General features: G+C 47.6%; 1 protein-coding gene across 2 annotated transcripts in view; it reads left to right on the forward strand.

The window, feature by feature from the left end:
• The window catches only part of MBP (myelin basic protein), a 979,252-nt gene extending 969,597 nt beyond the window's left edge, over positions 1–9,655 (forward strand). For both annotated transcript variants that reach the window (XM_069620722.1, XM_069620721.1), the window contains 2 exons: positions 2,085–2,219; positions 7,873–9,655. In XM_069620722.1, the coding sequence (XP_069476823.1) occupies positions 2,085–2,219; positions 7,873–7,917 (180 nt within the window). In that variant the 3' untranslated portion in view covers positions 7,918–9,655. The remainder of the gene's footprint in view (positions 1–2,084; positions 2,220–7,872) is intronic.
• Positions 9,656–12,661: the final 3,006 nt, after the last annotated feature.

Here is a 12,661-nt window from a genome sequence, read left to right on the forward strand (position 1 = left end):
TCCTACACCTGCGCCTTTTCCTCCTATAACTTGATCTCCCTTGTCTACCCCCGTCAGGACCCTTGTCTCCTGGAAGCAACTTACGTTGTACTTTGTGCAGTTTAAATAGAAGTTAATGTAAATCTAGCAAAATGGCGGCAATGAGTAAAGGCTTATTTCTGTGAGATTAGATTGGCTCACTTTTCCACCCTCCTGAAGAGTGTCATTATAAAAAAAAGCTTATGCAGAAGAAAAGATAATTGAGCCAGGCAATGCATTAATCATAATTTACATATTACACAGGGACATCCGTGCTCACAAATAGATGTAAACAAATGATGATTTTTTTAGCCAAACCATACACCACCAAAGGGATTAAAGAACACTCGCTGTGTCCACGGCTACTGAAAGCCCCCCCCCCTATTTTAGTAACTTCTCTTTTATTCTCATCCTTGGTTCCCATTTCCGGCCTAGCGGTCCTCCTCCCTCAGCCAAAACCCTAGGACTCAACAATCACTGAGGTCCCTTATTTTGCCTCCGAACCAAATGGCCTCCACATTGAGTTGTCTGAGCGGCAATTGAACCCTGGTGTCAATTCTTTAATTCCTGAGTGACTTGTAAGGCTTCGCCAATATACATATTTAATATCTGATTGTCTCTACTCATACACACACATGCAGAATTTAGCTTTCTTCATGGATCCCAGGGTTCTGACTATCTGAGGCGCTGCATCACTCAAGATTACCTTCCATTTTAGGGATCTCTTAGAAACCAAATACGCCAAAATCACAGCCTGATCTGGGGGCATTCCTCTATATTTTCTTCAATTTGTAATATCTCTTATTTTTTTCTGTTCTTTTTCCAAGGTGGATTCTAAAGCTGCTGTCCCACCCTCCTGGTGCGAGTCTGCATACTGGAAAACGGGCGGGAAGCATGTTTCTCAAGGTCGTGCACTTTAAATGTGCAAATCTAGACCATGGGTTTGCAACCTTTGACTCTCAAGATCTTTTGGACTACTACTCCCATCAGCCCTAGTCTTCATTGTCAATTAGGAGAGATCACGGGAGTCGTAATCCAAAACATCTGGAAAGCCACAAGTTGCATACGCCTGAAACCAGCCATTAGTTTTCATGTGTCAGTTAGGCCAAGCCTGATCAAGAAACAAGAGAGTACTTATAGTGAATGAGGTTGACTGAATTTACTAGCATCGCTTTAGGAGAGCTAGGAGATCATGCTGTCCACCAATCCTAGATGCTTTCGCTCAGTTTATCCAAACACACTGATAAAGCAAAAGTTTATGGACTACTTTATCAAGACAATTTGTCACAAGAACAAATCCTATCGTGCTAATGTGCTGCCGCCAAAATGCCACGCAGATAGTTTGCGTACAATCCAATATTAGGATAACGATGATACATTTGTATTGATCTTGCACTGACAGACTAATAGGTGACTGGGTGTCACCGCTGCTTTTCCTCTCTGCTTTTCTGGGCCACCGTAGATGGGCGGACAAGGCGGTGAACCAAGGATAGGAAGATCATAGCCTGTAACTTGTTTTCTTTTCTCAAGAACAACGCTGCTTTTTATGCTCATCAGATCCTACCAGATGATCCTGGGATTGACGGCGACCTGCCTTCTTTTTTTTTCCCCTCTTTTCACCATTGTTTAAGCTTTTTATTCCATTTCTTTCTACCAGGGTGCAAATAACATTTATTTTTTGCAGCCTGCTTCGCTTTGCTTTATCATAAAAAAAATTAGCGTACCAGAAGAGAACGTTTCTCTGCATATTGTCTGCCTGTCTTATTATATTGTTCTTCGTGGCAAGGAGAACAATGACATATCAAGCAGACATGGTTCCTGAACCAGCGCATTAATACTCTGTTCCGATCTAGTGTCTCAAGCGCATTTGGGAAGCTGCGAGTATTGATTTCTCTGCTGCGTCCCACAGTCCCCGGAATCTGCCTTTATGAGATCTGACACAGCTAGACTTCTGGTATCGCTTCTAAACCTCCCTCCCTTTGAAAGTCGTATCCGCATGGGGGTTGGAAGCTATATTGGCCAATCTGAGTAAAGAGTCTTGCATTGTCCTCTTTCCATCATTACAGGGAGCCGAGGGGCAGAAGCCAAGCCATGGATCATTCGGGAGCAGAGGCTCAGACCACCACAAGTCATCATCTCTCAAGGGCTACAAGGATACACACCGGGAGGGACAAGGAACCCTGTCCAAGATCTTCAAGCTGGTAGGTGACAGCAAAACACTGCTTTGGTGCTCAAATGCAAAGGCGCAGACAGAGTAGGGCCTGAGCGGGCAAGGCCCACAGCAACACTCTGTGGCCATTCACAGATGTCAATGTAACTGCGGTGGGCCCAACAACCTTGGCTTCTTGCCCCCAGTTCTTAGACAATCCTGGCTACTCCTCTGCTGAAATGTCTGGCCATTAGAGTAAAGTCAGAAGATACCAGGCCTGGGCGTTTGCCGGGGTATGGGATAGCAGCTGCCATGCTCAGACTGCAATGCGCAGACCACATCCCTACTCAGATCCACTGGCCTAATATTCAAAGCGCTAACGTGAAATCTAGTCTGCAGTGCTACGCTGTCACGCTACACACATCTGCATGCACGAGCACCCACGTGGCCACCCACCCTCTGCTTCTCTACAATAGCTGTCTCACTCTCAAAAGCGCCCCCCCTCTCCCCTCTCCCCAGTGGAGGCTCATTAGGTACAACTATGGGTGTAATTAAAAAAAAAAGTTGTTTAGGTAGAGGAGGAAAGAGACACCATGTTAATTGATCGAGGGCATCGGACATCCATACTCTGACCTGAACCTCATTTGCAAATGTGTGAGAAGTCCACATGGATTGCACCATTGCCGTGCATGTGCACTCACATCAGCCACCGTGCGGTGGTGCATATGTAGCAGACATTGGGTCACATGCAATAATAGTGCACGCCATCCGTTTCCAAGTGCAGCTCTGGCGCTCTAACGCATCAGAGCCTTGCGCTGGGACTCCCGCCATGGACCTTAAAAATGAGCTTTTTGAGTGAACACTTATCACTACTCAAAAGCATACGTTCAGAGTTGTTTTTCCCCTGAATAATTGGCTTTGCGTGTGCCTAATCCACAAATGTACTTCATATGAGTGAGTATATTCTTCAGTAAACTATGTTTTCACTTTCCTTGTTCCGTCAGTTTTTCCACATTTCTAAAAAACGATGCACCGATCATGTTGCACAGGGCGTGTCCCGTAACAAATGCTCGGCAACTATGGCCAATCAAATGCTTTGTTTGGAAGGGGCCCCACCCTTGTATTGCTGGCGAGGTCCTGCAATTGCACCCGGTAGCTAAATACGTCGATGCAATGAGGCCCCGTGCACGTTCAACTTCCACGTGAAGGACTCCTATTTTCATCAAGATCAAATAACATGACGTGTTAATTTGTGGCACAAGAGCTTTTGATTGCAAGCCGTCAGCATTGACTGAATTAGTAAAACATCTTAACTTTAATAACGCCTGTTAAACTCGCAAAGGGATTTCACTCAGTCAGATGTATGGCTCATGGAGTTAATGCATCCGCTGTGGAGATCTGTGTGCGCGCATTAGCTGACATTCATGGGAAAGGCAGGCTGAGCCTTACATTACACAGAGACGGGGGACTGGCGAATACCGTTTAGGTGGCCTTTATGTCGTTTGAATATCACACTTGTCTTTTTTTTTTTTACTTATGTGTGCAGAACATTGTGGCTTGTTTTCAGGGGTGGACTGGGCAAGAAAAGAGGCCCTGGAAATAATTTCCAAAGTGGCCCCATATTACACATTTTCAGCAAGCCCAACACTTTTCCTGTAATAAAATGTGGAAATAAAATAAGTTACCACACAAAAGAGGCCCAGGGTGCAGAGGCCTACCGGGTTATCTCCAGAGTTCCCTGTAGACCTGCCTACCCCTGGTTTCTTTAGAACCATCCCAGATCCAGTAACCTATGAACACAGTGCAGCAAATGCATGCCTCCGCTTGCTACCAGCGAGGCCTCGGTCTCCTCCACATGGTTAAATTGGTTTGCTGGCATATTGCACCATTAGAATGGCTGCATGCCCACCTTCTGATCAGACTGCCATGTATCAGGCAATAAATAGCTGCCCACACATTGTCTCGGGAGGATAGCTTCGGGGCAACGTGCTCACCTTGGAAGCAAGACGACGCAGAGAAACACAGGTTCGATCCCTGGGTCCGCGCTTAAAAATCTCTGGGTATTAAGCATGTTATAAATAACCTATCATATTATATCATTGCCAAATAAATAGCAAGGTCCAGTGTTGGGTTTTAGGCTGCTCTGGTTTTGTGTCCCTGGATTCAGTGGGCACCGGGGGTTTTGAAAAAGCAGCAGGTGTTGCTTTATGGTGCCAGCATTGCAAACCATGGCCAATCAGAGACTCGTTGGACACCAGTCCAGGTTCCTGACGCATCCCTCAAAACCTCTTTCCTCTTGTGACAAAGAATGTATGAGCCACCGGCTTTCAAACATCAAGAGCCAACTGAACAAGACAAGATGCGGGGGTGGGAGGGGCAATGCAAGCGCATCAGAAGATAACTTTTCCCCGTTCCGTGCCCAGCCCGTCACGCTCTAACTTCCAGGGTCCACGCTGGGAGGACTCGCAGCTCAGTGGCCAAGGGGACTGTTGAGAAATATATAAGAGGGTGCAATCACTGTGCAGTCTGAATCTAGTTTACTGATTGGCCATTCATTCTGTCGGTGCCATTTTCACGACGCACGCGGCCGTCAACCCCCTAAGCAGTGATGCGCCACTGACCACCCGTAAGAAGCCACGCAGAAGGTTTTCAATTTCAGCAGCTTCCCCTCAGTATAAAAAGCAAGACGTGCCTCATTGGCAAAGGTCATTGATAAAAAGTAAGTCCTCCCATACTAAATTCAAGGTGTCAGCCTCTTGTCCACATTTATGTGGCATCTTTAGACTCCGCTCCAAATGCGCCTAGTCTACTCCTCGGAATATCTGAAGTTTAGGTCCTTTGCGCCGCGTCTCCCTCCTGATTCTGCCTCCTGCGACTTCCTGCAATTGCTCTGGGCCCATAGTCTCGGTCGATAAATCTTCTATTATTCTGGGAGTGTGGAATCGGCTGAGGTCCCTCCATGTTCTAGTGGTAGTTCTATTGGACTATTTAATAAATAGTTCCTAACTATCCAGGAAGAAACAGGTCAGAAAATCATCTTGTAGTCCCCTAGGAAGGGTGGGTGGGTGGGTATCTATCCTAAGCATGGTCTGTGCTTGATCCACTCACTGTAACTCTGGAGGGATTGACTGATGTGCTTGGTAGTAATGTGGCAGTTACTGTATGAATGGTCCTTGTTTCCACAAACCCTATCTTTATTCCACCTAAAATCAAACGCCACGTGCAACCATTCGCCTTCTGCCACCTTTCAGAACAGCTTTTTGCCTTTGATTGACCTTTTGACGCAGGATATTTTAAAACGTTTTTGCATCTCTGATATATACATATTTAGCAATTTCCCCTGAGGTACTCCTCCATTGCCCATTCCGCAAGAGAATGGAATGGAATTACAACCTATACAAAAAATCATGATTTGGTTGCTTTCCTGAAGTGAGAAAAAAAAGTTCAGGCATGGACTCAGTGCTAGAACACGCGCATGACTCGCGCAAATCTCCAGACGCCTTCTTTGAATCTTCACCCAAAAGGTTTTAGCTTTTACAGCCTGGCAAAAAAGTGAACACTTTTTAGAATTCAGTATATATGAGCCCAGGTTGGCTTGAACCAGTTTCATTTTGCTGTCCCACCATTTTCCTGGGAAATTCCATCAGTAGTGACCGGTCTTCCAGAGGTGGCATGAATTAGCTCACTCTCGTCATGTGGCTCTCGTGTGATCTCTTCTGGTGTTCAGTGACTTCCCCCACAGTGCTGGGGCGCGCTGTAATACATCTCCGTATGAATTGGGACACACACTTAACTCAAAATTGACTCTTGAATATCCACCACCAACCGAACCCTCAAACTCTGATGTATAATATTCACTAGACTGTTTATACCCTGCATACCACAAACTTAATTCTCTCCTAAAAATACATATTACTGAAGCCTAACTCAGTGGCAGCCATTTTACTAACTTCCGTAGGATTCAGAGCTATGACCTGTGGATAACAGAAATGCCTGCCAAGAACACCCTCCCCTCTCAGCCACCTCACTTACTGTCTTTGTGCCCTGCATTATTGCTTGAAGCCCCCATGCCTGTTATTTCCCGTGGGCCATATCTGCGCCCCCCAGCATGTCGCCGTAGGCAGCAAGCAATTCTCGGCTTACTTGGAGCCAAGAAAGATCATTGTACATGGAGACAAAGTGTACAACTAGGGGTGACACGTCAACAGCCGTGCGTCGAGAGCGCCCCTTCCATCCGACACAGCAAACACATTTTGATTCCACTTAATGGAGCGTGAAAATAGGATTTAATGAATAGCGATTTGTAGGGCGGCCATTTCCTAGAAGCTATTGATCGTCAAGAAGACGGAAATAAATATAAAGCCACAACAAAAAGCGACGTTTTCGCAGAAGCATGTGTTGCTATGGCAATGTCTCGTTGCTATTCTGCTGCTTCTTGGCTGGCGGGTTCAGTCTGTTAGTACCATTTGCTCCAAGGGTTCTGAGCCCCCTGCAAGCCCACTGCACAGGAAAGCCATCCACTTCCCTGAGCATCCACAAGCAACGTTGGTCCTCCAGACATCCAATGAGGACAGGTGTCCTGCCCAGTAGGGGGGCTGCAGTAACGAATGTGACCTCTTGTGTCAGCACAAGACAGTCTGATGTGAGGGCAATATGGCTGCCGTTTCTTTAGATTCGAACTGGACTAGCCTAGGTGCTGCTCGACTTGAGCCCGCCTGTGTATGTTCTTGTTGATTTTGACCTCGTATGGGGTTTTTTTTTCTGTGCCTCTGGGCCCGTGTAACCTGTTCTCTCTAGTGCTCTAATGCCTGAGGGTTTTGTGCACGCTATACAAATAATAAAAAAAAATAATAAAGTGCCAATTTTTGATAATGAACCCCTTCACCCCCAACCCCTCCATTCCCTCCTCCTGAATCCCATGTTTAAGTCGTCCGTAATTCTACAAAGAAAACGGACATCAGCTGCATAAACCCATTAACTTGCTGTAAGGCTCAGCTGTACTCAAACGATTCATATCCTCTTCAGTAGCTGAGGGATGGCCGGGCTCAGGGTTTTGTGTACTCCTGTCAGCACCAGAGCTAGAAGCAGTAGCCTTTGACACACAGGAGTGCCCTATGGTGCCAGGAGTGGGCATGCTTCAGGTGGAGGCTGGAAACTTTGCCACAGTGGACAGTAAGTCCTCTTTGGAGACGGTTAGGCCCATCTTGCATGGTCAGCACTGGTTGTTGGTGATCCTCTGCGTTAGTTCATGGCGGCTACGAGGGCTTTCAAGATGTGATGGGCATTGGGCCTGGACATATGGAGGGCACAGGAGTGTTGGTGGTTACAGGTGTAGGTGATCAGAGGAAGTTCTCCTTTTTTCTTTTTTTGGTTGTTTCTTTCTTTTTGTTTTTACCTTTTTTCTCTATTCCTCTGCTCATTTGTATTCTCATACTTTCTTTGCTTTTGTTTTTTTCTTTATTTCTATTTCTGCATCTTCATTTGTCTGTTCTTTTTTACTTGCTTTCTTCTGACATGTTTTCTTTATCTTCAATCCTTCCCTTTCTTTGTTTTCTGTCACTTTCTACGTGTTTTTTCTCTTTCTTCTTTCTTTCTCTGCTCCATTCATCTTCTCTCTCTCTCTCTCTCTCTCTCTCTCTCTGTCTGTCTGTCTCTTTCTTGTACAAGCCTCTAACAAAGCCCCTCTTTTGTCTCCCTTTTGACAGGGGGGCAAGGATAGCCGATCTGGATCGCCTGTGGCTAGACGCTGAAGCTTCGCGGTGCCTCCTGAGCACCCTGGTGAACTCTGCCTCAGAGTATAACGGGCCTACGTCACAGCCAATAATACTACTACTTGCAAGACTTACCTACCTATTATGTTAACATCTGTTGAGTTGTGTGTGCAGTAGTGCCATGTACCAAACTACGTTGGCTAACCCGAGCCAACAGGTGGAACAGAAGGAAGAACTACTCCAAGTAGTTGAGTGTGCTGTCTTTATCAAGTTATGCAGTATTAATGTAGAAGGATGCCTCTGTTTATTTTCGTCTAGCAGTAAACTGTGCCACCTTAACCAAACACTAAGAGTAGACTCCAATACATTGTAACACCCACTTTAGTTTGCAAACAACCAAAGATCCTCCCACCTGCAATATAACCCAGACACCCATGGTTCCATATCTTTAGCGAAAGCCACCCCACCCTGGGGGCTAAGGTGCCATGCTCAGAATGCGCAGGGACTGCTTGGCAAGTTATTTTTTTTAAAGGTTGGGCTTTCATTTTTGAAGTAATTTTTTTAGTCACCCCCTGCCCCTCTCTCTCTCTCTCTCACACACATACATGAACTTATTTGATTATTTTGCACTTGGGAAAGACAGCAAAGGAGGGCTTCATGTTGACAAAAACAACAGGGAAGGGTTGAATTCTAAGCATGTGACAGGAGGATAAGGGCAGCGGTGGGTTGGTAACGATCATGGTGGGACAGAGAGTTGCGAGGAGCCTGGGCCTAGACGGCGAAGCGCCCTCCTCACAGACTGGTCCTTGAGACTGGAGCGTCGGCATATGGGCAGCGAAGGGTAGAGAGAGAAGGGGAATCGGGAAACGGGGAAACCCCCACATTCGCACATGGGGTTTAGGGATGTGGCCAGTGGGAGGTACCAGTGGTGCGCCCAGACACAGCTGCAACCGCACCCACTAACTAGAACTCGGACATCTTGTATCGCACACCAAGGGAGAAGCCATCTTTGGTGACTGAAAAAGCAAAGCTCCAAGTCTTTCACAAGAGTCTCTGGTGGCAACAAACACACCTCTAGGAAACTACTGTGAACCTTGAACTCTTTAGTAAGCGTGCCTCGTCAGAGTTTATAAACACACTCACTGATTAGTTTTATAGCTCTAACTATTTATAAACCTACTAAGAAAATAAGACGTGTGGTAGTGGCGCCGCCATCCATCCATACGCACAAAAGACTGCTCTTCTGAATTGCACTGTTCTAGAACTTTCCTTTGTACCCGCTCTGTCTCGAAGTTTGACCAGCGTCACTATCCGTTCCCTTCTGTGTTCTTTAAATGTGATGTCTTTGTTTCACAGTCAGAGTTATCCGAGCTTATTAAAAAAAAACACGCGGCCTCATCTAAAGCATGCCAAAGGGTCAACCCGCGAGGCCAGTGTTGGGTGCGAGCTCACAGTTCTCTGTATTTCGTTTTAAATGCGTTCTCCTTCCAGTGTCGGTTCTATGCAATGCGCACTAACACGCAGTAGGCGAAGTGTGGTGAGGAAGGGAGAAAATGTACATGAAAACAAAGGCAAATTCTCCCTGTTATTAAGCAAAAGTTGACCCCAATCGCCTCTGAACTGTGTACTTTTCGATGTGTAGCTTTTTCGAAGTATAAACTGTGCTGCACGTTCTCATTGAACCTCAGTAAACGTGGACTGTTCTCTTAAGATGTAGAATAAAGCTTTAAAGGAAACCGTATTCATGACTGAAATAAAGCAATTGCCTTTGAATGAACTTTGAATACGTTGTTTTTATTTCCTTTCTGAGTATAAATGCTCCTCACCACGTGGCGATCAGCATCGTCCATGGCGTCCATTGACATAACATGGCCGATGAGTGAGGGGAATATCCAGTTCTGATCCGTGGCGTCCATTGACATAACATGGCCGATGAGTGAGGGGAATATCCAGTTCTTATCCGTGGCGTCCATTGACATAACATGGCCGATGAGTGAGGGGAATATCCAGTTCTGATCCGTGGCGTCCATTGACATAACATGGCCGATGAGTGAGGGGAATATCCAGTTCTGATCCGTGGCGTCCATTGACATAACATGGCCGATGAGTGAGGGGAATATCCAGGTCTGATCCGTGGCGTCCATTGACATACATGGCCGATGAGTGAGGGGAATATCCAGTTCTGATCCGTGGCGTCCATTGACATAACATGGCCGATGAGTGAGGGGAATATCCAGTTCTGATCCGTGGCGTCCATTGTTCTGATCCATATGTAAAGTGTTCTTACACCACAAAGTGGTATCTTGGTGGTAGAACTTTAAGAATGCACCTTTATTTTGTACACATCGATGAAAATCGAACAGGCTGGTAGTATCCCTGTAATAGAAGGAAAGTTTAGCGTTTGACGCGCTCCAAAGTCAGTTTAACAACATGGGTGTCGCAAGAGGCCCTCACTGGCCCCACAGAAAACAAGCGCTCAATGCATGGGAGAAAAGGTTGTGATGGCTTTTACCCAAAACTAGACTTAAGAATGTATACAGTATATATAAGTTAATAGGACCCCTTCCTTAAGGCAATGCATAATCAATTAATTGGCGTAATTACTACACTCGGACATGAGCACAGCAATTACGGCATGAGCCCCCATACCATCTTGTTTACAATCAAATGTTCTGGTAGCAACCATGGACACCTTCACCTGACACGCAGAGGGCAACCAAGGGGTGTGCACCTGGGCTCCATGACCAGTAGGCCTTCCATGAGCCCCGAGCACCCCACAGCCACAACCCTGGCAGATGCATTTATGAAGATTCCACACTTTAGTCTCCTTCTCTCTTCTATAATTTATGAAGGGGACCCATGAACTTCCGTCACAGTGTGGGGTGCCTTGCAGCGGGTATAAAATCGCTCATTGGAGCTACCATCCTTGGGTACCTGGGCAAAGATTGTTTCCAGAAACTCATCAGTGCCCATCTCTGATAACTCCCATCAGAATGAAAAAAAGGTGTTGGCAGCCAATGAGTACAACCCGTGCCTGATGTTAAGCAACCGAAGGCCACGATTCATTTTTGATAACTCAATGTTGAATACTTGAACTGATGCATTCAGAGCCTGTGCAGAGATGCCTACTCCCCGCACAGCAGCCTGTTCGGAGATGCCTACTCCCTGCACAGTAGCCTCTGCAGAGATGCCTACTCCCTGCACAGTAGCCTGTGCAGAGATGCCTACTTCTGCACAGTAGCAAGTGCAGAGATGTCTACTCCCCGCACAGCAGCCTGTGCAGAGATGCATACTCCCCGCACAGTAGCCGGTGCAGAGATGCCTACTTCTGCACAGTAGCAAGTGCAGAGATGCATACTCCCCGCACAGTAGCCTCTGCAGAGATACCTACTCCCCGCACAGTAGCCTCTGCAGAGATACCTACTCCGCACACAGTAGCCTGTGCAGTGATGCCTACTCCCCACACAGTAGCAAGTGCAGAGAGGCCCACTCCCCGCACAGTAGCCTGTGCAGCAATGCCTACTCCCCACAAAGTAGCAAGTGCAGAGATGCATACTCCCCGCACAGTAGCAAGTGCAGAGTGGCCTACTCCCCGCACAGTAGCAAGTGCAGAGAGGCCTACTACCCACACAGTAGCCTCTGCAGAGATGCCTACTCCCCACATAGTAGCAAGTGCAGAGAGGCCTACTCCCCGCACAGTAGCCTGTGCAGAGATGCCTACTCCACCGCACAGTAGCGAGTGCAGAGTGGCCTACTCCCCGCACAGTAGCAAGTGCAAAGATGCGTACTCCCTGCACAGTAGCAAGTGCAGAGAGGCCTACTCCCCACACAGTAGCAAGTGCAGAGTGGCATACTCCCCGCACAGTAGCCTCTGCAGAGATGCATACTCTGCACACAGTAGCCTGTGCAGCAATGCCTACTCCCCACACAGTAGCAAGTGCAGAGACCCCTACTCCCCGCACAGTAGCCTGTGCAGCAATGCCTACTCCCCACACAGTAGCAAGTGCAGAGATGCATACTCCCCGCACAGTAGCAAGTGCAGAGTGGCCTACTCCCCGCACAGTAGCAAGTGCAGAGAGGCCTACTCCCCACAGAGTAGCAAGTGCAGAGATGCATACTCCCCGCACAGTAGCAAGTGCAGAGTGGCCTACTCCCCGCACAGTAGCCTCTGCAGAGATGCATACACCCCGCACAGTAGCAAGTGCAGGGAGGACTACTCCCCACACAGTAGCAAGTGCAGAGATGCATACTCCCCGCACAGTAGCAAGTGCAGAGTGGCCTACTCCCCGCACAGTAGCCTCTGCAGAGATGCATACACCCCGCACAGTAGCAAGTGCAGGGAGGACTACTCCCCACACAGTAGCAAGTGCAGAGATGCATACTCCCCGCACAGTAGCAAGTGCAGAGTGGCCTACTCCCCACCCAGTAGCCTCTGCAGAGATGCATACACCCCTCACAGTAGCAAGTGCAGGGAGGACTACTCCCCACACAGTAGCAAGTGCAGGGAGGACTACTCCCCACACAGTAGCAAGTGCAGAGATGCATACTCCCCGCACAGTAGCAAGTGCAGAGTGGCCTACTCCCCGCACAGTAGCCTCTGCAGAGATGCATACACCCCGCACAGTAGCAAGTGCAGGGAGGACTACTCCCCACACAGTAGCAAGTGCAGAGATGCATACTCCCCACACAGTAGCAAGTGCAGAGTGGCCTACTCCCCGCACAGTAGCCTCTGCAGAGATGCATACACCCCGCACAGTAGCAAGTGCAGGGAGGACTACTCCCC

Source organism: Ambystoma mexicanum, chromosome 5q (assembly GCF_040938575.1).
Source record: "Ambystoma mexicanum isolate Mex_15411 chromosome 5q, UKY_AmexF1_1, whole genome shotgun sequence".
Lineage (NCBI taxonomy): Eukaryota > Metazoa > Chordata > Amphibia > Caudata > Ambystomatidae > Ambystoma > Ambystoma mexicanum.